At 40.5% G+C, this 24873-nt stretch overlaps 1 protein-coding gene across 4 annotated transcripts in view; it reads left to right on the forward strand.

Annotated features, from left to right (window-relative positions):
* Positions 1-24529, forward strand: part of VAV3 (vav guanine nucleotide exchange factor 3) — a 352019-nt gene extending 327490 nt beyond the window's left edge. For 2 of the 4 annotated variants that reach the window (XM_025417450.3, XM_035717930.2), the window contains exons 25-27: positions 1631-1760; positions 21765-21916; positions 22522-24529. In XM_025417450.3, the coding sequence (XP_025273235.1) occupies positions 1631-1760; positions 21765-21916; positions 22522-22563 (324 nt within the window). In that variant the 3' untranslated portion in view covers positions 22564-24529. The remainder of the gene's footprint in view (positions 1-1630; positions 1761-21764; positions 21917-22521) is intronic. The other 2 variants (XM_035717928.2, XM_035717929.2) reach the window with 2 other exon arrangements.
* The last annotated feature ends 344 nt before the right edge of the window (positions 24530-24873 follow it).

The raw sequence follows: 24873 nt of genomic DNA on the forward strand, positions 1-24873 counted from the left end.
CACAAGTTGTGATTAGCATATCAGTGAGGACTAAGCCTCCTATTTTTATTGTGTGGAGATTGTGCAAAGCCATGTAATAGTCCTGGCGCATGGGATTGGTGATAATTATGATTATTCACATGTCCCAGGCACTCTAAATACATTCTTTACTATCATCTGTGAAATGATATATTATCCCTGTTTTACAGATATGGGAGTTGAAGAATCTCCATTTGCTTCATCCAGTGCGTCAGCCAAACCATGCTGGCTTTTTGTTTATGAATATGGCCGTTACTCAGTCCCCTCTTTCTAGTTTGACTGCTCTACTTAAGACTATCCTTCCCTCCTTCCTGGCGTCTGAAATTTTGCCTATTCTTCAAATTAAGACAAGCTACCGCCATTATGAACTGTTCCCTCATCCTCTCCACGGGGCTCACAAAAGGAAGTTCTCTCAGTCACCTTTGAACACCCATAACCCCTGACTTCCCTTCAAGAGTGAGCAGTCCTAGAAGGCAATAGCTTTATCTTCATAATCTTTGTGACCCCTGGAACTCCCCACACAATGCATTCTGCAACTCATCCAAGTTTAGTTGTAAATAATGTAAATCATAAATAATAGAAATCATTGATAATTCCTTTTTGCTTCTTTCGGGTGATTTTTGGCTCAGTTGATTTGTTTGGGAAACTTTGAACGTAACCACTGAATAGAGGTACTGAGTTGTTGACAGTGTGGTTTTTTAGAAGAAATGAGTTACTTTTATACTATTTGTTTTAAACAGTAATAAAAGTACCAAATAGGTTAAAAGTGATAATGCCTTTCGTTTCAGGTATTTCTAAGAAACATCATACCTATAGTACTCATCCAATAATGATATGCATTTTTCCATTATGAATTAATTATTATTTTCTACTTAAAATAGAAGGATTCAGATTTGTGCAGAATCTATTAAACCAACATCTGAAGAGAAATTGCCTGAAATTTTAGCATGAAAGACTGGTAGATGGTTATTCTATTAGGCTTGGATACATTTAAGGCAAATTAGATACAAGGGAGAAGGGAAAGTACTACATTATTGACCTGTATAGTAGCAGATGCTATGCAGAGCTATGGAGGGGCACTAATACTTCACTGTAAGCCAGAAAGAATGTCAGGTAGCATTTATGGTTTATCAATTTTGGTTCACCATGAAAAAGAACTTTTAGAATCAAGGTTGTTTTTCTGTTAGGTTGAAAGAAAATGCAGGAAACGAGAAATTGCTATATATTCAGGAAACAGCTGTTCTCTTTATTTTTGTTTAGAAAAGCAAGTATTTCATAAATAAGAACAATAATTACTGATCTGCAATTAAAGTTTAGTATGGTTTCTTTTCATTGGCTGCATCTGACTGAAGACTAACAGGATGCTCTCTATCCGTGAATAACAGTAGGAGGTAACTCACATTATCAGTGGCCAGCCTGAGTCACAAGGATGATTGTTAGGTGCCAGGTACATCCAGAGATTATCATTTATGTACCTGTCCATATACTTATGGAGAATTTCATATTATATCAACATCCTCCCCTTGTATATAATTATGTGTTCAAGGAGTTCATGTGTTTGAGAATAAAAGTATCCTTATCAAAAGTAATCTTTAATTCTTTCATCCTAAAGGAACTTGTGGAGTACTACAAGCATCATTCTCTGAAAGAAGGTTTCAGAACCTTGGATACGACCCTACAGTTTCCGTACAAGGAGCCCGAACATTCAGCTGGGCAGAGGGGTAATAGAGCAGGCAACAGCTGTGAGTACCGCAGTTCAGAATGCAATTTGCTACCACTTAAGGGTTGGAGGCACAGTAACATGAAACATCTTCATTCCAAATTTTGAAATAGAGCCCATTAATATGCTGCTCTGTGTAGCCAGGGCTTTTTGTGGAGCTAAGCAAAATCAGATGGACAAACAGAAATGTTTATGACTGTGTCTAGACATAGTTCTTTGTGCCTCATCAAAAGTTGTGTTTGTGTTTAGAAATCCATCAGAAGTGTAAAGGGTATGTGAATATGTAAGTTTTGTACTTTTCATGGATTTTTTTATAGTAGCCAAACTCTTTTTTAACTCATACCTGTTTGTACTCATAATGCTGTTTGAGTTAATGGTATCTTAGCAAGGCTGGTGTGCAACCAGCCCATCTCACCTGGTATCCCAAATCTGCCTATGATCCTATTTTAATGATTAGTTTCAGAATTTTGAAATGGCTAAAGCCTGTTTCCTCTGATGGCCAGTGTTTACGAGTATATCTCAGTCACCTTCCTGCAGAATGAGCACCATGCCACAGCTAATCACAAAAGATTAGCACACCATCCAGAAGCATGTGATAGTTGGAGTGTGAGTTCAAGTCAAAACTTTTTCTCATCACTGTTTAATATCATATAATCTTCCCGGAGGTAGAGATGGCAAGTAAAGAGAACATTGTGATGAAAAACACCATGAATAAAGTGTGATTTTCTTCCCTTATGTTAATATCAATTTTTTTTTTAAGTAAAATTCTTTCGGAGGAGAAATGAATACAATTTTATTACTCTTAGAATCTTTAGTCTAAGCAAAACAGGAATATCTAGGGGTATTTGAAAAAAGAATTTGCTTTGTGTAAAATAACTTTAACTTTTTTTTTTTCCCCTGAAAGCAGAAACTGAAAGGGAAACAGGTAACATTCAGGGCTCTAACAACATCAGTAAAATTTCATACTCTTGTGTATAAGTAAATATACAAGTAATTTGTCACATCAACTGACAGATTTTTTTATTTGAATAACTTAATAGCTGTTTTCTTCACAAGGATCAGTAATAAATGACTAAGCTTGTATAATGAAAGTAGTCAGAGCACACTTTATTTTGAAACTTTAACACCTATTAAAAGTTATCTTTCTAGGGGCATTTGGCTGGCTCAGTTGGTTGAGCATCCAATTCTTGATCTCAGCTCAGGTTTTTTTTTTTTTTTTTTTTCAGCTCAGGTCTTGATCTCAGGGTTGGGAGTTCAGACCCTGCATTCTGCTCTATGCTGGGCCTACTTTTAAAAAGGAAAAAAAAAGTTATCTTTCTGCTTTTCAGCCCAGTTGTACCCAATTATCTTAGATTCTCATTGAGAACATAATTTTCCCTCATTTAAAAACAGAAGTTTTTCCTTGAAAAACAATTTTCCTACAAATATATTTTTTTTTCTTTCCTATGAATTTCTTAAGTCTGCCAAAGTTACGGCCTTTTTTCCCCAAGTGAAAAGTATAATTTTCTACTGTCCTTTACTTTGCCTTCCTAGCAGCAGGAGATGATAAAAGATGCCAAGGAGGTCAGTTACACTAAAAATCCTGTTTGTTTGAGTTCACTTAGTTCTAGAAAGCCAAGGTGGGAGAGGTTGGCAATCAGCAAGAGCAGATGTCCCATATTAGTGGAAGGTCATTAGCCATCATATCGCACTGCATGGTTACTCCCAGCACTTTCTCTATGCTTGGCACATGGAGGTGTTCAGAGGATGTTGTCCACCGATGAGCAGAGTTGCCTAATCTAAAATTTGTCTCTAATGTTCAACACATTTTGAACTTAATATTTAATGCTCAAACTTACTTAGCTATGAGGAATGGAGTTACAGGCCCTTTGCCTTTTTTTAAGCAAAAAGTGTAGGCGATGGAATGATTTTGAATTGAACATCAGTATGAGCTGCAGGGCATTTTTCAACAGAATCATGTGGTCAAATATCCCCACCCAGTCTTTTTAAGAGACTCTGGTGAGCATGCCACAGAACCCTTTTACAATCAAGAAGTAAAAGCAAATCAGTCATTTAAAATTAATCTGTGTTGGGGTTTGATTTTATTTATCAATTATTCATTCCTTCAACAGATATACATTAAATACCAACGCAGACAGGGCACTGTAGGGACTGGGATATAGCAGTTGAGAAGACAAGTCCCTGCCCTTAGAGAGCTTATATTTTAATGGGGCCACTCAGCAGGTGTGGGATGAGAGTTTGCTATTTTTATGTAGGGGGATCATGGAAGATCTCATAAAGTGTCAAGAAAGAAATGAGGGAGTGAGTTAGTATGTCAGGCAGCAATAATTGTGTGATGATCTGGACTCCCAAGATTATTCAGTCATTGCCATGCAGCATGATTATAATCTTAGGTCAAATTTTTAATGCTATCCCAGTATTTCATGTACTTTGTACTGACTTTTATATAAAATAAGAACACTAAGATGGTTTTTAAGGTTAAATGAGGAGCTTTAAGCATTCAGCACAGCACTGGTACATTGTAGATAATAAATATCAGCTACAACTGATGCTACTGCTACTGCTGTGGCTACTACTACCACCACCACTACTAGTAACTCCTAACACAGCAAACATTTTCCTACATTTCTGAGTTGAATTATTAATTTTAATTCCTAGAAATTAATATCTTTGCTTTAATGATTCTTCAAATATACCTTATCTTATACCAGATCCTGATTAAGAGTTAACCAACCCATAATTAAAACGTTGCTTCTATTTTTCTGCACATTGTACTTCTCAGAAGTGGTAAGGAGGATTGTGCAGGATGCCTTTATAGTCCTTACCTCTGTTCATGGTTTCGGGTATGCTGCTAAATATTATCTAAAAGTAATTTTTACCAAGAAATATTACTTAGGATACTTGATTGGACAGGGCACTGACATCTCCATTACTTCTAAAATGTTTTGGAGGAAACAGAGCAAGCAAGCTAATGCCCTAATGCCCAAGTCCACTCTGGATTCTGGGTGGAGATTGAGATTGAAGTTCAACTGCTGAAACCTACTAGGGTTTTTTCTTAGATAATGTAGTCACCTTGGAAAAGAAAATTCCAGTGCATGTAGAAGGGGCTGCTTGCTTCTATGTTAGTCTAGGTTAGAATATTCTTGGGTAAATTACCACTATTTTTCAAGTTTGTAAAACATGATGAGATGATGGCCGACCTGCAAGTCTGCAAGGCCTGCAAGTCATGCAAGTGCAAAATAACACATAAAAAGATAATGGTTAGAATTAAACAGGAGTCTAGCGTATTGGGCAAGGAGCATATACCAGTTCTAGGTTAGGATCCCATTGTAGGCAATGCTCTTTCCCAGAGCTACGAGACTTTATTTTTGCCTCTGAAGTGACTTATGAGTGTTGCTAAGAGAGAAGAAAAAGACAGAAAGAAAACACAGGGGTGCCTTGGTGGCTCAGACGGTTAAGCGTCTGCAATTGGCTCAGGTCATGATCTCAGGGTCCTGGGGTCCAGTCTCATATCAGGCTCTGCTCAGTGGAGAGCCTGCTTCTCCCTCCCCCTCTGCCTGCCCGCTCCCCCTACTTGTGCTCACTCGCTCGCTCTCTGCCAAATAAATTTTAAAATATTAAAAAAAAGAAGAAGAAGAAAAAAAAAAAAAACACAGCTCAGGCCTAGCAGTGAGCTGATGGGCTTCTGTGGGAAACTGCAGTGACTCCGTGGTGGAAGATGTTCTGCTCTGACCTGTGGATCTGTGTAAGAATCCCGTTACTTTCTCAAAACTGGCCCAGCAATCTGCCTTAGACTGCATCAGGTGTGTCTGTAGGCCTTATATATTTGAAGGGCGCTGAACTGACTTTGCCTTTCTTGCTCTACAATGAGCACTTAATTATTTTCAAGTCTGCTACTGAGTAGCTGTCTGACCTTAGGCAAGTCACTTAGCCTGTCTGGGATTCAGCTTTCTCATCTGATGAATGACAAATGAGATTAGATATTTTTTATGTTCTTTAAAAAATAGCATCGTAGGTTTCTTTCTTTGTATGCATGAGGGAAAAGGGTAAAGTAGAATGTTAATAGGCCTCACACGAGGGAAAGCTGCGTGCTTAGCTATTTCATGACCCGAAGTGGACTCTAAACATTTTCACAAGTTCTTACTTACAGAGAATTAGGTAGACCATAGGGTAGAGTTGGCTGATTAAAAAAAAAAAAAAAGCGTTGGTTATTATTATAGTCACATAATCTCAAAGTATCTTCTCACAAGGATCATTAATAAAGAAGAACAGACACCTTATTCAAGTTATTGAAGTTAACATCACTAATAATAGAACAAGTAGATCATATGTACCTAATGTGATGCTATAAGGAGGACACAGCCTCACTTTGGTGGTATTCATGCCCCCATGAGGCATAATCTGAACCTAATCATGAGGAAACATCAGACAAACCCAATTTGAAGAACATTCCACCAAATAATTGGCCTGTATGCTTCAAAAATGTCAATGTCCTGAAAGACCAAGACTGAGGAATTGTTTCAGATTAAAAAGGAGACTGAAGAAACATGACAAGTACAATGCAACATGTCCTGGATTGAATCTTGGGCCTGAAAAATAATTTTTATTTATTTATTTTTGTGATCAGGACATGCATGAGACCAATTTTGAAGTTTCTAGATTAAATAATAGTATTAATTTTTGCTGATAAATGTATTGTGACTGTATGCAAGAAGAAAATGTCTTTAGTTTTAGAAGATACACACTGAAGTATTTAAAGGATACGTGTCTGCAATATATCCTAAAACGGTTCAGGAAAAATATAGAGATTGGTAAAACAAACATGGTCAATTGTTAGCCTTTGAGGAGTCTGAAGTGAAAAGTTTATGGGAACTCTTTGTATTATTCTTGCTACAATGTCAGAAGTAAAATTTGGAGATAATCCCATCCTGTTAGCTATATAAATCCAACGGGATGGAAACAAAATGGCAGCATCCTGTTTGCTCCCCTGCCACAGGTGTGAGGGGACCTCAGTGCGCTGGTTTGGGGGTATGTTGAGTACTGAGTAGGGTCATATTCGAAACCATCTGTTCCTTACTGATGACCTCACGGTATTTGTTTTTTCATGTATTCATTATTTTATTCAACAAACATACAACAGTTGCCTTGTGCCAGGCCCTGTGCCAAATGCTAGAGTTAAGATAGTAAATAAGACAGACAGTTTGGTAGGCAGGGACAAACATAAAATGACAGCATAAATAATCCCAAGTTTTGACAAGTCCCGTGAAGCAGAAGCACAGTTTGAAAAGGGTATGACGAGAGCCTACGTAACTTGCAGTGTCAGGGAAGGACATTCGGAAGAAGTGACACCTAGGTAAAATGTAAAGGAGTGGTGTGGATTGTCAGGGTGTGAGATAGTGGAAAGTAGAGAAACTCCACAGTGGAGAGGTAGCTTGTGTGAAGGCCCTCAGTCAGGAAATAACCTGGTATGTTTAAGGAATTGGAAGGTCCACGTGCTTGGAGCATAGGGACCGCATTCTAGTATCCACAGTGGGAATGTATTAAGCAGAAAATTATGGAAACTAGATTACACGGTTTTTAAAGATCACTGTCTACTCCGTGATTGTGGCCTGGAGGGAGGCATGGATGGAACAGAAATAAGTTAGGAGGTTATTATTGCAGATGTCCAAGGGAGGAATGATGCTGGTTTGACCAAGAGTTCAGAGTGGAGCCAGGATCATGGCAGATCTGAGTATCTTCTGGAAGTCGAATTGATTGGATAGGGGGAATCGAGGTAGCAGGAGTACGAGCATGATACACAAGCACTTGCCTTGGATGACTGGCAAATGGTGAAGCTATTGACTGACCAGGAAACAGAAGCGATCTTAACAGGTATAGAGGAAAAGTTAATACATTCAGTTTTGCACAAAGTTTTAGTACCTGTGCAGACTCAATAACTCAGTAGGCAGTTGGCACCAAAGAGAGTGGTCTGGGATGAAGACAGAGTTTTATGGATCATTAACACCTTCATTTCATAGTTTACATAGAGCATATAATATTATTTTTATAGAAGTTTAGTGATTTCTTCTGGTATAATGTTCCCTCAAGCCTTAGGAACCAGATTCCTTTGCTCATTTCCTTTGCACAGTGTCTTTCATGAAACATGTGTTCAGAAAAGGCTAAATAAGTGAAGTCCGAAAATAAGCGCCATGGAAGACATAGCAGGTATGAAAGTGCCATGTGTAGTTGGCCATGTGTAGTTGATATTTGAAAAAGCATGGGAAAATGGGACAGTTTGAAAATAAAATATAGATCAGTATGCTCCTTTTGGTGTCATGACAAATACTATAGCGGTTCTGCAAAAAATCAACGAAGGCTTCGTTTAGTCCCTGGGACCATACAAATAACCTTGCAGGACAAAGAGCCAGAGACAGAGTGGCTTCTCCCCCATGTGGCCTCTTTCCTTCCACACATGGGTCCCCATTGTTCTACTAACCATCTGACCAGGGACATGAGCTTCATGTTAGCCAGTGTGTTAGAAACTTGGAGAATTTGTATCATTTGCGTTTATTTATCTCCACATAGCATAATACAGCTTTCATATTTCTGATAATTCCTGAAACAGCCTGACAATGCTTTAACCACTGTTTACTAGTTTAATCACACTGTAATAGTGGATAAATTTATTATCTCAAACATCCACTTTATTTAGTTTTTACCTTCTTGCCCTTATAAGTCAACAAACCATTTTCACTGACCCTTATTTTCTTATTCCCTTAGCTTATGCTTCGTCTTTTGTCATTTTTTCCTTGATCACTTGGCATTTGGGTGTAACTTCATTTTATTCTGATAATGTAAATGTTTGTTTTAAACCCATTGTAGTAGTTTCTTTGGGCTGTCATAAAAATTACTATAAGCTGGGTGGCTTAGAACAACAGAAATTTACTCTCTCACAGTTCTGGAGGCTAGAAGTTGTAAATCAGAGTATTGGCAGCGTTGGTTTCTAGTAGAGGCTCTGAGGGAGGATGCATTCCATGCCCTTTTTGTAGTTTCTGGGTGGCCATTGGCAATTTCTGGCATCCTGAAGTTTATAAAGACATGACTTCAATCTCTGCCTTAAATACACAGTACCTTCTCCTCTGTGTGTCCTATCCCTTTCCTTAATCTTGTAAAGACACTTGTCATTGCATTCAGAGCCCACTTTAGTGCAGTTAGAGCCCTCCCTGCCCCCGAATGTGGAATGACATCATCTACCATCTTGAGATCCTTAACAGCTGCAAAGACCTGTTTTCCCAGCAAGATCATATTCATAGATTCTAGGTGGACTCCTCTTTTGGAACAGGGTCTACCATTCAACCTATTACAAGCTCATGGTATCTATTTAAAATTTTTAAATTTAAAAATTTAAATTTTTCCCGTGCCCTCGGGTGCCCTCGTTTTTTTCTTTCTTTCTTTTTTTTTTTTTTTTGTAGAACCATCCAAAGGTAGAACTGATGTGGGCCCTGCCAGAGGGCCCTTGGCCTCAGCGGGGTGTGGGGGTGAAGGGAAATGACTCTGATCTAAGGCGTTGGCCCTGCAGTGATTGACAGATCCACGTGCCCCCCCCCTTTAAGCTCGACAGATGGACACAAATACCGAATTATATAGGGAGCAAGTTCACTTTGGATGAACTTCTATTTCTGAGGCAGAGGCCAAGTCACGAATCTGGGGGCTGCCCTCTCCCCCTTCTAGGAGTGGGATGTGACTGTTCTAAGCCTTGAAAGATGGATTTCTGACTCCTGGAAGGGAGAGGGGGTGCCTAACGGGAGAGAAAGAAGGGAGGCTAAATTTTTCCATCCTTTTTGTTTATAACTGGTTGTTTATAAATTGTTGTAAGTTAGAGTGGTAAGAGGACTTGCATTAATAGGATAGATAGGTAGTCAGTGGATGGAAGTTAGAAGGAAGCCATTATCTTAACGCAATGAAGTGTTTTAAATGAATCCTAACCTTCCTGCAGTAAAATGCACTTGTTCCTAAGAGAAAGCACTTCTAAGCCAATGAGGGTTTCCAAGACTTATGTCTTGAAACTTCATATATAATAATCTGATACATAATAAGAACCTAATAATTCTGATATTTAAAAATTTGGTGATTAATGGAACACTGTGTTTTTCAAACCCCTTTTACGTACATTCATTAGATTAATGTCTCCAGTGGTTCTCTGAGCTAATGGCTCCACAAGAAGTGCCATGAAACGTTCCCTTGGCCAAACAGATGTGCCACACATGCTGCTTGTATGACACAGGAAAGTGCCAGTTTTCCTAGACTGCCCCGAGTTTACTTCTGGGTGCAACACATGCTCATGATGTTTAATGCTCGTTTGATGAGCCTTAAAATAGTCGGGGTATGTGAAGTACTTAGAACAATGTCTAGCATGTGGGAAGTGCTGTCTGTTTTACTGTTCCTGCTGCTCCTGCCACCACTTCCAGTACTGTTACCCAGCGTGAAATGTTACATTAGCCTCTCTGACACATTCTAATGTATTTATAAAGCCCTTCTCTGTGAGACTTTGGTTTCACACTTCCATTTCCTGTGCTTCAGCTATACTCTCCCTGTATCCACACTCTTCTGTGGCCTAAGGTAGTTAAAACAAATTGCTGACATTTTTATATTCTTTTTCCTCAGCATGTCTATGAGGTCCACAGAATTTACTGTTCTTGGGCAACTGATCAACTGCAGTTGCACATCTTCATTATCAGGTCATGCTGGGCTTCCTTTTTTTATTTACTTACTTCAAGAGTTCTACTAGCTCCTATAAGGCATTTTTATCCTGAACCTCATAGCTTAAAAAATTCGTAACCAGTACTCAGAGTCCCTTCAGAAATAGAGCTTGCAGATGGAATTTCTACAGATTCAGATAACCTCATTCAAAGCCATCTTTTTTAATGTTCAAAGGCTCAAAAAGCAGCCCTTATGTTTTAATATTTTTCATTTTTCATACTGTCCTTTCCCATAGACCTTATGTTCTAAATTAAAAACTGAGTCTCGATCAATGTGTATACTGTTCCCTAACTGACTGTAGTACCCTCACATGACAGCCCTGAGCCAAGGCTTTAGCTTTTCTAGTCTCTCTTTCCTATGAAACAAACAGAAGTTGGTCTAAATTGAGAAGAATTCCTTTTTTTCCTTCGTGAAATTTGGATGAGGCTCCTAGCTTTGAGGAACAATGCTGAGAGCTCTCTTTTCCTGATACATGCCACTAGTATCAACTTCCCCCACTGAATTCCAAATCTGCATGAGGGTGGAGGTCTCCATTCTGCAACTCTCTTCTCTCCTAATAGCATGAGTAATTGAGTACAGAACTGGCTAGGTTTTCCTTTCATTCGTTCCTTTACGCATGCAACGTTTTTGAGCATCTGCTTGCACCACATATTGTATCACACATACCCCTTAAGTGTGGCATGCAATTTAGCTTAATGTCTCAACAATAGATAGGGATGCAGGGGGCATTCTTGTACCTAAGCACCTCAGTGCCTCACCTGGTCCAGAATTTTTCAAACAAGTACCTTTCATGACATTGCTGAGAGGTCATCTTCAGGCTTTGCTTAACACTCAGGTGACTTCATTTCCAATACAGTACAAAGCACTCAGTTTACTTTTTGAACAAGATAAAAACTTTTTTCTTCCTTTACTCTAGAGACTTACTGTACCTACATACAATAATTTGTCTCATTAGAGCTACTCAAAGTAAATATACTATATTTCTTTAGGTGTGCTTCCACGCACCCCCCCCCCCACATTGTGTTTCTTTTTCTTTTCTGTAAACTACCTCAGATTATTCAATCCGTCCTCCTATACATAGCAGCCATATCTGTTACCATCCTGGCCAGCCTGCTATGGGGATGCCCTCAAATTTTTCAGAATTGAGCATAAAGATTCCTATATTGCCTGACTTGCTGTTTCAGATTTTGCTCAGTCTTTCTATTCAAAGTTCAGTCTTCTCCAGTTAATTTCCCCTCTTTCTTTTCTCCTTCCTCCTCATAGGGTACTGTTCTCCTATTTAGATGAATCTGAGAACTTCTTTCCTTACCAGTAACCCCCTCCATAGGTACCCACATCCATTCATTCAGTGGCTCATTATTGGAAGCCTACTGCAGGGAGGGCATGGTTCAAATTGCTGGAGATACACAGCACTGAAAAGAAACCACACAAACATCTCTGCCTTTGTGGAACTTACATGCTAGTGGGGAAGACAGATAATAGATAAAAATAAGAAGTTGGTGAGTGCTCTGGAAAAATAATATAATAGGGTGATGGTACTCAGGAGTGCCAGAGATGGTTTATTATTTTATCTGGGGTGGTAGGGGGGTGAGGAACAAAACTAGGGGCTCATTTTTTCCTCCTTCTGGTAGCTTAGCATTCATTCAGTGGCTCATTATTGGAAGCCTACTGCAGGGAGGGCATGGTTCAAATTGCTGGAGATACACAGCACTGAAAAGAAACCACACAAACATCTCTGCCTTTGTGGAACTTACATGCTAGTGGGGAAGACAGATAATAGATAAAAATAAGAAGTTGGTGAGTGCTCTGGAAAAATAATATAATAGGGTGATGGTACTCAGGAGTGCCAGAGATGGTTTATTATTTTATCTGGGGTGGTAGGGGGGTGAGGAACAAAACTAGGGGCTCATTTTTTCCTCCTTCTGGTAGCTTAGCAGAAAGCTGGTTCAGCAGTTCTGAGTTTTCTCAACAGTAGGAGAGGCTGACACCAGCCACTGGTTCCAGAAGCTCCCCTTTCTAGTAGGCCACGTGTATGACCAATGTCTTAGTCTGTTCGGACTGCTATAACAAAATAACATAGCCTGAGTGATTTATGAGCAACAGAAATGTATTGCGCACAGTTCTGGAACCTGGGAAGTCCAAGGTCAAGGCGTCAGCAGATTCAGTATCTGCTGAGAGCCTGCTTTCTGTTTCAGAAAAGGTACCACATGTTATGTGGTGGAAGGGGTGAGGGAACTTGGTGGGACCTCTTTCCTAAGAACATGAATCTCATTCAGGAGAGCTCCAGCCTCATGACCTAAGCACCGCCCAAAAGCCCCACTTCCTGATACCATCACAGTAGACATTAGGTTTCAACATATGAATTTGGGGATTGGGGCAACACAAACATTCAGTCTGTAACAGGGCATTTCTGATACTACAGACTTGCTTAGTTAAGCACCCTGTCAATCTGTAGAGCATATTCTGACCCATGCAATGTGGCCAGAGCAGAAGGAGAAGTAAGAGAGGCCAGACCATGTGGTGCCTTTTAGGATTTCAGCCTTTACTCTGGAAAAAAATGAGAAGCCACTGATGGGTTTAAGCAAAGAAAAGACATGATTTATGTATATATCAATAGGATTATTCTGGCTTCTTGGTTGAAAAAAGACCAGGGAGAAGTAGAGGACAAGGTAGAAACAGGAAGACCAGTGAGGAGGCTCATGCAGCGCCCCAGCTAAGAGGTGATAACAGCTTGGAACAACATGTAGCCATAGAGGCGATGTATTTTGAAAGTGATCCAACAGGATATTCACATCAGATGTGAAACAGAATAGCAAGGGAAGATTCAAGAATGGCTAAGGCTTTTGACCGGAGCAAGTAGAAAATTGGAGATTTTTTGAGGGGCTCAGATGGGGCCTAAAGTCTAGTCATAGCGTTCTCAATCCAAAATGAATAATTTCATTCTATATCACTTCTGTATATGTCTGTCTTTTCACTGATCTTTTGATGTCAAATGCTCTGTCTTGTTATATCAGTAATATTCCCTTAGCACAATACTTGGCACATTAGCAGTTACTTAATAAATATCTGTCAATTATTTTTAAAGAGTGAGGATTTAGAATTAAATTCATGTCTTGATAAAATAGATGTCTGAATAATCTGAAATTCCTAGAAATGTCAAATGATCTAATTTTCCATAACAATAGGAAAGGCCTTACACTCATTTTTTTTCTTGTCAATGGCTTTATATTGCTTATACTGTGCAGTGTTGAATACAAAGTAGCTGTTTGTTTTTTCCAGTAATTCTAGATATAAATTTTCCTTGTTACAACTTTGAATTTCAGGTTAAAGGAGATTGGTCCATTTACCAGATGTCAGCATTCAATGAAATGAAACCAATCTAAATTATTTAGCTTTTTTGGTGACAATATATAAAATATACACTAAACACTAAACATTTGCTGGAAATGGAGGAAGAAATTTCTGACATTATGCCTAAGACATGGCTAAGTTCTAAAATAAAATGAGGTTAAGGATTACAAATTTAAATTAAACATTCATTAAATTCTCAGCATGTTCTCTGCTGCTAGGCCATCTGTAGAAAGTCTTGGTAAAAAGAATCTACTGGATTGCTCATCAAAGTGTCCCACATAGGAACATCATTCTCCTCTTCGAGGCCACTGCTGGGCAGCGAACTCACAGGGAACACCGTATTAATGTAGTACCATTGGCTCAATTGCCTGATATCTTTACTAACAACCTTATGGTACATAAGTGAGTGTGAACACACGTAGTTGTTATAACTTAAAGCAGAGTGTCAGGTAATGTCTGTCTCAGAGAAAAATTAGCAAATACTTAGGGTCATGTTCAGTTATACATGTAATGGCAGCTCAAAAATACCTTGTGATTTGATAACCAGTACCTTAAGGAAGAGTATTGATTGAGCTTGCTCTCTACCATGTATAAGTTTCAAATATTATTGAAAATTGAGTAGATTTTTACTTGCTCACAAAAATCGAATAGCCTAATCAAGGCAGAGCTAAAACTTTAAAGTGATAGTTAGTTAACCTTGATAGCAAAAGTATTGGCATTAAATACCAATTCACAAGCACCTTTTTACCTTTTTATTCTACTGTAAACACTGTGTTCTTCTTAATTGATATACTTCTGTGTTCTGTGGCAGTTTTCTCAGTTAAATCTCAGAAATGAATACTGTTCACTAGTGATTTGCCAGTCAATTATGGCTACACTGATAGCTTCTGCTCCAAATTTATTAACAGGTAACTTCTGTTTCAGTTAGAGAATGTCTGTACTTTAGGTTTTGTTTGTTTAACTTGGAAAAGTTGATAAATAATACTTCTTAATAGTTCCTACTGAGAAGTATTAAGTCACTAAACTACGAACCATTCACTTCCTAATATCCCAACAGTGGTAGCCCAGTTGAGTGCCAAGTATCATGTGAACATAGGCAGAGACCACCTAAGTGAACGTGTTGGTCTTTCTGAGTAAGGTTCTCCTCCATCTGTGCTAGTAAGGAGCTCAAAGTGTTTGAGGAAGGAGAAAAGTTAGGCCCTTAATGAAAGCATGCAGTTTGCAAATAATTACTTCAGCAATAAGGGCCTTAACATAGACTTACCATTCTCAGAGGACACAGATATGAATAAAAGAGTTCTTTCTATCAAGAAGCTTCCCAAAATGATGGAATATACTAACAGACAGTCTACAATATTAGGGGACAAAGTGAATTTTAGCCCAGGAAGTGAAAGGAATGGGAGATAATCATTCACCTCAGACATTCTCATTTGAATGCCACTGTTACTAGGCTATTTCTAATTCCATTCCAGGACAAGCACCTACCAATAATTCTTACATTAGCATCTTGGTATAGTAGGAGTTTGATGAAGAAAACATGTATTTGCACCTGCCTCTAGAAGTAGGTGGATATGTTCTCAGTAAGGATGTAAATATGTTTTGCAGGTTAAGCCACTATGCAAAATTTCCTTTATTAAATACCTTATTCTGACATCATTTATATCTAGATTTAAATCCATACTTTCCAAGGGAAACATGTTGTTTTATACTCTTTTCTCCATAAATGCCAGGCATTCAGATGCTATTTTGCCAGTTTATGAGAATGAAGGACCCAAAGGCAGTAAAAATTAATATAAAGGAAGAACAGCAACAATAAGTCATGCAGCAATGCGTGGAAAACTAGAAAGCGTCCCTACCAATCCTTAAAATATTTGGCTGAGAGCAATGCACCGGGTAGCAGGAGAAACTGATTAACCTTTTACCCCTAAGAAGATTCTTCAGGCATACAGTATGCTTAATGCCGGGAGACACATGGTACCTAATAGCTGTTCGGCATCTCGGAAAAAATTACAGTTATTTTAGGAATATCATTGATAGATTATGGTTCTCAGGGATCCTGGGAAATAAAACCTTGAACATACTTCACATTCTTTGTGTTGCGCTGGCTTTTGTCGGAAATCTTAAGTGTGCAGAAGATGAGCTAAATGCATAGGAGGAGGGAGACATAGGGAGCTTGCAAAATTAAATACCCTGCTGAGATACTTGTCCATTTGGTAGCTTCAGTAGCTTAGCACTGGGCCTGATCCTGTGGGGGTGCAAGCAGCAGTCTAAGGGTTAGCCCCTGCTCTCCAGAATCAACAATAAATTGGAGCTACAACACAAGAGCACACGCAGTAATTAAACAGCAGAGCCAGTGGGTGCCCTGATCTAAGTACCTACAGGTGGCTAGAAAGAACAAGGAAAGCGGGGGACAAGTGTTGTCTGGCTTGGTGGTCAGGGAGCTTTGGAGACAAGAAGGTTAAGGTTAGCAGAGGGGCAAGGTGGAGGAACAGCATTCCAGAGGGAGCAGAAGTTTTGAGTTGGAACCGAAGCTGAGGGCCTTGGCAGGTATTCCCACCAGCTGATCTGGCTGAAAAGAATCGATGTGACAAAATGATGGAAGATTTGGTTAGAAAGGCAGGAAATAGCCAGACGATGAATTGCCACGGAACTCAGGGCAAGAGTTTGGATTTCATAACCTGGGAGAAGGAATGACGAAATCTCTGTTTATTGTGAGTAGCTGGGAGGCAGTTTTTAGAATAGAATGGAAAGAAAGTTCAAAGCAAGAATACCAATTAGGAGGCAGTTGTCTTAGTTTAGAAATGGCATAAGTACCCAGGTGGGGATGTGGAATTGAGAATTCAGGGAAGGAGTAACTTCATATTTCAGAGGACGAAGAGAATGAATAGGAAGAACCAAAAAGCATACTGATTTTTGCAAGGTTAGTTTGCCAAGGACACAAAAGTCCTTGAGAAGACAAAAATGTGGAAAGTTGAGCTAGATTACTGGGAGGAAGATGATGGTTTGAGGCAGCTTGCATCAGGGATAATGGTTGTCCTTCATGGCAGTGTCCTATAAAACATCTGCAACCACGGACTGAAATCCAGGTGAGGACCCAGGACATATCCTAGAATCTTTCCATTCATTGGGGGAAAAACACAATTAGTCTCGAGGGAAGCCAGCAGAGGAGCCAGGGCCTAACCATGGGGGAATAGCGACCATTCAGCTAAGATGATAATATTTTAGATAAGATTGAAGAAGATTCTAATTGTAGCTACTTGACAGGAATGCCAGTGCTTCTAAAGCTTTTAGCGTTAGATAAGAGAGAGTAGCACACCGACATTGTGCATCTGAAACAGATTCGGGTTCACTATGCATAGTGAGGCATTATCCATATTACTTCAGGAATGTTAGATATTTTAAAATTAGAGACAGGCTATCTGATCTAATATCTACCAGTTGAGATTATTTCAATTGTATTTAATTGTGTCTTCATTGATTTCTTATTTCTTCCTTCTAGAGCTAACTTATCTCGTTATATTTCAGACTGCTGGTTTAAATTACCTTCATTAGAAATTTTGAAGAAATACCAGTCTTCTTTTATTGCTTTATGATAAAATAGTACCAGAGAGATAACCAAGGATGGACACTTAAAAAGCAGTTTAAGGAGAAAATTCTAGTACTTGACAGAAGTAATGTGTAGACTGGGGGATTCTAATTTAGGTTCTCATGAACATGGGGTAGGAATCTTGTCACCAGACATTCTGCCAATAATACGGTTAGGTATGAGCCATTTTTCCTCATTAAATTAGAGATGGCATCCCCTCCTGTCTCTAATAGTGGGTATAACATGGTCTCAAGGAAATTTAAACAAACCAGTTATGTTGAATGGCAATAAATGAATTGAGCAGATTGTAAAATTAGTTGTAATGGCATCTACCACTGAATTTCAAAGTTAAAAAAATGTAATCTGGAAGATGCAATGGATTTGAAAAGAAACTTGATCATCAACAAGGATATGCTTCAGGGTAGATTAAAAGTAAATATGTAAGGCCATTCCTGAGGAAAGCATCACGAATGCATCAATGCATTTATGAGGGATTCATAGCATAACCCATGGTTCCAAGAGCATCTGAATCACCTCCCAAATCACATGGCCAGTCTACTGTCCAAATCTACTTGCATGGTGCTTGTGTATCCCCTTCATGAGTTACTGCTGTTCATGGGTATCCCAGAATCCCTTCCTGACAAGAGTATTACCTTCAGGAGAATTCTGTGGCTCTCAAATCGATCAGTGGCCTGAAAGAGATAGAATATATTGCAAGATTACATGGACTCATTCCAGCTTGTTTAGCCCACTTTCACTTTCACTTTCACATCATCCTTGTACAGAAATTTTTCGTTGCAGTTTAGACTAGGTCCAGGTCCAAGTAACAGAAATCCAAAAACCATTGGCTTAAACAGGATAGACCTTTATTTCTCTTCATCTAAAAACCCAGAAGCGGTCAGTCCTTGGTTGTGGGGCAGGTCAGGTCATCTCTTCCATTAAGTCTGTGGTAAGCCAGCTTCTCTCAAGCTTGTGAGCTATCATCCTTAAGCAGGAGACCTTTCTTCTCATGGACCCAATAGTAGCTTTCTCATTCTACACAGCAGGATAGAATAAAGAACCAAAAAGAGAAGCAAATGCCTGTGCCAGCTACCTCACAATACCCTTGCTTCTATGCCAGTGGCAAGAACTTAAATAGCTGCGAAAGACAGAAATGTATGCCTTTGGGGCAAATAACCTATTATAGGGATGAAGGCAAGAATAAAGATCAGGAGAAATTTTATAACCATGACTTTCTTTTCCTTTACAGTGGCACTATGGTATTTACAGGTAGAGTTTGATAATTGCCTAGGAAGGCATCCGAAGCAGAGTGGTAGACACAGCAATGCAGCAGTTAAGAGCCTAGACCCAGAAATCCTGCTACCTTATGTTTAAATCTAGACTGTTCTAAGATACCAAGGGGAAACGGTATTAGTGGCCTCATCTTTGAATTGTTGTGATGATTAAATACTGAATATAAAACATGGAGCATGGTATTTAACACTTCAGAACCATTTGAGAACCGTTCACTTTTATTATTTAAAAGTAAAACATTTCTTAGGGTTGAGTTTTTGCATAGAACTTTCCCATACATTCTCAAAATTGGAGGATGTACTTACTTTTCCAGATATGCTAAGACTTGGAATGATTTACATTTTCTTTGTGGAAATAAGCTTGCATGTGCATGCTTGGTTGGGGGTGGTGCCTAACAAATGTGTGAGTGACTTTCCTATGGGCTTTTGTTAACTCTACTCTCTAGGCTCTTACTTCTTAATACCAGTTTTGATGTGAAGCATATTTTCCATTAAGAATTTACAGGCTCCCCCTTTCCACTGGTGTAACAAAGTGGGAATTGTGCGTCACATGAAAAGAAGGCCATCCTCAGATGGAAGGGGTTCAGAGATGGCACCATGGAGTGGGTATGCTGTGTTCACCTGGAGAGGGATAGACGGCTCTAAATTTCAGACCTTACATCAATAAAAATGTAAAAATCTGGCTTGTCCTATATTTAGAAATGGTGATAGGAGAAAAGTGGGTGAGAGCCAAGCTTGATATTCCAACTTTGATGTGACCGTTTTCTTGTGATTATAGACAACAAAATAGCTGTGTTGAGATAATTTTTTGCCATTACCTAAATGCTCTTTTGCTTCTCTCTTTTTCTTTCTTTCTCTAAGCCCCTTCTTTGTTCTGTGGGTTTTCTTTTGTAACTCCTCCAGACTACAGCTTTGTTCCCCCTTCTTCCACTCCTTTCTGGTCAGGTACTGCTTTACTGCTTTTATATGTCTTTTCAACTTGCTTCTGTTTGCAAATAAAATATTTTGACTTTTATGTATGGCTTCTCGTATAGATGCATCTTCTCACAAATAGTCCCTAGAGTCACATTTCCACTATGTAGTTTCCTCTTCTCTGTCATAAAGCCATTGTTTGTCATGTCATTTCACTCCTCTGGTTTTGTGTGTGTGCTCATGTTCTGTGTTTCTGTCAGACATTTTTTATTTTATCTGTTGGGGAAAGGTTGGAAAGGTTGAGGGCTGAAAGTATGAAAGTAGGGGATGAACCACTTATTAGGACCATTAGTTTTCCTGAGGATCAGAAATTTTAGTTAAGGAAAGTCAATGTTCATATAGTACCATTGAGATAATAAACAGAACCCAAACCCCAACTCTGTCTCCAGAGAGTAAAGTTCGCATTGTTCGGCAGAATGACTGTGCCCATCAGTTTATGTACAGGCATTTGGCTCTTTATTTCTGTCATTAGCCTGAGAATTTAATGGCTGTTTATGTGACATGTAGGGGGAGTACGTTATGGCTAGGTCAAGTTTGTTTTCTTACAGATTTTTAAAAATTAACGTGTAAGTCTCAGTGAAATCATAACCTTTAGTACTAGAAGGACCTTAGGCGTCAGCTGCAGAGACCTTTCATTTTATAGGTGAGAAAAGTGTGGCCTCAAGGGTTAAGAGACCTGTGCAAGGTCGCACAGTTACGTGGATGATTGGTTTCTCCATCACGGGAGTGTGTTTATGTGCACCAACGCTAAGAGTAGCGCCCCAGTAATGGGTTGGTTCTCAGTAAGAAAACTATTAAAGTGGTTTGTGTCCGAGCAGTAAAAGAAAATGACCTATTTTTACTCCCTTTACACTTGTGAAATCTACAGCATTGCTATCCACTTATCTTACGATAGACTCCTGGAGACTAAAAAAATTCTGTCATTGCAGAGCCCTGAGTAATAGGCTAGAGATCCGTGTCTCCAAGTGGGCAGGCTCCTCCAGGGTCACGCCGGCCGTAGCCACGGCGCCTGGGCACTGGGAACTGTCACAAGTACAGATGTATGGCAGTTCCCGTCTGATGCTTTTTCTTAAACTTAACGTTCCGCTACCATTTAAGGTTTATAAAGTCCCACCATTCCCAGGTGAGTGATTCTCAGAATCACTGCACATATAATTGAAAACACTTTATAACCCCAAGGAGCAACAGGTGGAGAAGTTAGGATGAAATGTGTTACAAAACACTAGAGAAGAACAAACGTACAGCTTGAACAGACTTTTTCTTTCAGGGCAGGCGAGTTAGGACGGGGAATAATTTAGCTCTTCTCTTCCCATTAAACAAATCTGAATATAGAAAACGAACACCCTGACGTCTTGTTCTTGAGTACATTCCTTCAGCAGAGTTTTCTATACCTGCAGTATTTATTTGAAAGAAAGAGAACAAATTGATGGTGTTTGTGTCCTTCCAGTGAAACTTGATTTAAGCTGCTTCACATAGTGAAATTCTATGTAAAACAACAACTGAGTTGGTCCCCAAATAGTTTTAACTAAAAAAAAAAAAAAAACCTTTTTTGGGGGGAGGAAGAGCCATTTAACTAGAAGTAGTGACATGGATTCCATAGCAGAATTTCAGAGCAAAGCATTTGGTTGTTTTGAGTCTTAGTTGAAGAAATTATGAGGTACAAAATGTAAAGCTCTTACCTTAGAGGTTCTTGTTAGAATTGGAGTATTGAGGAGATATCAATAGGAAATTAATGCTAGGTATTTTAGCTTCTATCTCCTTGGATAGTAACTTAGATACTAATTTTTTTTTCTTTTTTCCTTTTTTTTTTTTTTTTTTTTTTTTAACGAAAACTAGTCCCTGTTTTGAGGTGCTTGTGAAGAATGAAACAGAACAATGGCTCTTTAAATGTTATGCAGTGAACCTGACCATACCCGATTGAATTGAAACAGCAGTTGTGCTGCTTTCAAGCTCCTCTGCCATTATCACTAGTCTGTAGTGAAATATCATGGCTGTGCGTTTTGATAGCATCTAGAACATTCATCAGATTAGGCGCTGATGGTTGCTAAAGGAGGAGCAGTTCTGACCCCCCATCCTTCCTTCACAGTGCTAAGTCCGAAAGTGCTGGGCATCGCCATCGCTCGGTATGACTTCTGTGCCAGAGACATGCGAGAATTGTCCTTGCTCAAGGGAGACGTGGTGAAGATTTACACGAAGATGAGTGCGAACGGCTGGTGGAGGGGAGAGGTCAATGGCAGGGTGAGTCGGCACCCGAGGGGCGGGGGGACTGGGCAGTCACTGGCACCCACCGTGGGCCTGGGGACCAGCCTGCGCCCCGCGGAGCCGGCCCTGGAGCGGCCGTCCTCGCTGAAAACAGGCACTTGAGAAAAGGAGGTTGAAGAATCGGATCGGGGCATAAGTGAAGTTCACCTGGGCCAGTTAGAGGACGGCGGGCCCTTCCCATTCTGTGCTCCCGAGGCCTCAGCGCACCTGCGGCGACTGCAGGGCGTCCTGGGCGCAGCACCGCAGGTGGGAGGATCGGGCCTCACCCCCGTGTCCTGGGGCATCCGTGGGCGCAGCGGCCGCAGGTGGGGGGATTGGCCGCCCCCCTGTGTCCGGTCCGTGGCAGAGGCGGGCGCTCGGGGTAGCGCCCCGGTAGCTTCCTGAGCAGCGGCTGTGCGCGAGGTTAGAGGAGGGGGGAGGCTCCGCTGGGTCCCGTGGCCGTGGCAGGTGCCCGGGTCGCCCTCGCGCCTCGCCCCGCGGCCGCAGCGTGCCCGCTGCTAGAGAACCAGGCGCTCGGGGCGTGGGGCCCTTTGGGATGCGGGGCCAGGTGTGTTGCTAGGCTGGCTGCTCTTCTCTTCCAGGTGGGCTGGTTTCCGTCCACGTATGTGGAGGAGGACGAGTGACCGGCGCCCCAACCCTCGAGGCACCTGCGCCCCCCGGCCTCGGTGGGTGTCTGTAGGCTCGTGGGCAGCGGGCGGCTTGCCTGCAGGTGGCCCGGCGCCCCGAAAGCGCCTCGACCTGACAGTCCTGCCAATGCTGCGCGAGGCCGCACCCTGTGGAGCCTGCCTTGCTAAATGCTGAACCCGGATTTCCTTTCTTCTCACGTGCCATTTGCCAGAATGTTCGATGGTACAAAGAAGCAGAAATTTAATTTTGCTCTTCCCAGCATGAGGAAAAATTTGAGTTTGGCCATGTGGGCGGCTTCCGGGAAGGGTCCAGCACTGCTTGTCCTCAGTGGCCTCACAGGGTGACTCACTGGCTGGCAGACGCGCCTGCCCGTAGATGCTACTCACAATAAACTAGAAGAGACAAATGCTCAGGTTTGCTTCATTAGGGATCTATCCCAGAGGGGTTTTAATTATTCATTTGATGTTCTGATTATATTTGCAGACTTCTTTATAAAAAAAAAAAGTACATAAAAGCGAGTGTCTTCATATTAAATTTTCACAGCCTTCCTGATTTCGTAGAGGCCTTGTGGACATGTGTACTTCGTGAAGGAATCTGCGCTGGGTGTGTCCTGGGTCGTTCAGGGAACCTGGGTACCTGACATTTTCACAGAAGCAGATCAAGGGCTACGATGGATAGTCATCTTCTAGAAGCGACATCTCTAAACATAGAGGCCTTCCCGCCCCCACCCCCAAAAAGCCCTGCTACATATTTGCCGAATCTCACATTTTCCTGGACTATTTACAGTAGCACAGATAACTCGGCTGAGGATCTTGTAAAGGAAGCACGGCTGGGTCCTTTATGCATTTCTGGGACAGGAGGCCATCTGTAGGCGCTTTTGGGGTGCTTGCTAACTGGTAGGAAGATAGGTGTGGGGTGCATTTATTTGACCAAGCTTTCACTTCTCATATGAGAAGTTTTTTAAGTATGTTTTTCCTGGGATATATACAGAGTCCTCAGTCAAGACAGTCAAGTTAAGACACTAACTTGGCCCTTTCCTGATGAAATATTTTCTCCAGAGCAGAAGTCTTGTTCTGACACGATTCAGAGAGTGTTTCATGTTTGAAGATGACAAAACAAAAACATTAGGAGCATTAACTTAATAGAGCCAAACTAGGAACATTCGATTCTGAAATTTGAGATCATCTCTGAAGTGAGGCGGTGTGCCTGCCGTCTCCCCAACCCACTGTCAGGCCACAGTTGGATGGTCAGTAGACACCTGCCTCTCCGGGGACCCTCGTGAGCTAGGACTTCTCAAAAGATAGATTCAGGACCTTTACCTCAGAATTATGTAAACTGTGATTGTGTTTTAGAAAAATTATTGTTTGCTAAAACCAGTTAAGTTTTTGTATATGTGTAAATGATCACAAAAATGAATTTTATAAAATGTTCTGTACAGTGAAGTTGTACCCTCGAGGTGTACTCTTGGAGTGGATTCTTTCCTATGAAGTCTTATCTGCAGTTCTGTGTCTCGGGAATGTTGTGTCTGTTACCGCCAGCCAAGTGTCGTTACGGAGAAAGTCGCGTCCCACAAATCGGAACACTCCTGTGTACAATACTGTAGCTTGTATTGTTTCTTTTATTGTTATTTTAGCCAATAGAGCCCCTCCCTTACAAATGGTGTTTGGTCTTCTTGTTGCATTTCATGGACCTGGGGATTCCCTAGCAGAGGACATTAGAGCCCCTTTTCATGACCTTACCGATTACATCTTTGTCTATGTTTAATACTTTGTATTGGAAATTTTAAATGCGGATTTGTGTAGATTTCTAATACCAAAGACAGAAGTAAATGTTTTTTTCCATATGCTTTGTCTTGCCTGTATGCAGCCGTTGTGTAATACGGTGATTTAGAGTGTATTTCACTTTGTAATATTTTGTAAATATGTCAATACAATAAAATAGTTACTACTTGCATTAAATTGATTTCTTGAGAGTTGAGTCTTTCTATGAACACTTCCATAATTTAACATATACCAACCTCATAATAAACATGGGAATAGAAGCCCTGATTTAGTTAGATTTAGCTCAGGATTGCTGCCTCAGTTATGGACGGTGACCTGTAAGATATGCTCAGTGGTTGCCGATAATATCCACTGACAGGTTTACTGTGCATCTCACACTGTTCTAAAAGCTTCCTGTGGACTAAGTTAAAACCACTCTAGAAGGTAGAGCCCTGTATTATCTCCATAATGCAGTGATCTGGGTTGCAGCTCAGCCCAGGTCAGACAGTGGGGAAGTGCCAGGACTGGGGTTCTGACATGGGCAGT

Source organism: Canis lupus, chromosome 6 (assembly GCF_003254725.2).
Source record: "Canis lupus dingo isolate Sandy chromosome 6, ASM325472v2, whole genome shotgun sequence".
NCBI lineage: Eukaryota > Metazoa > Chordata > Mammalia > Carnivora > Canidae > Canis > Canis lupus.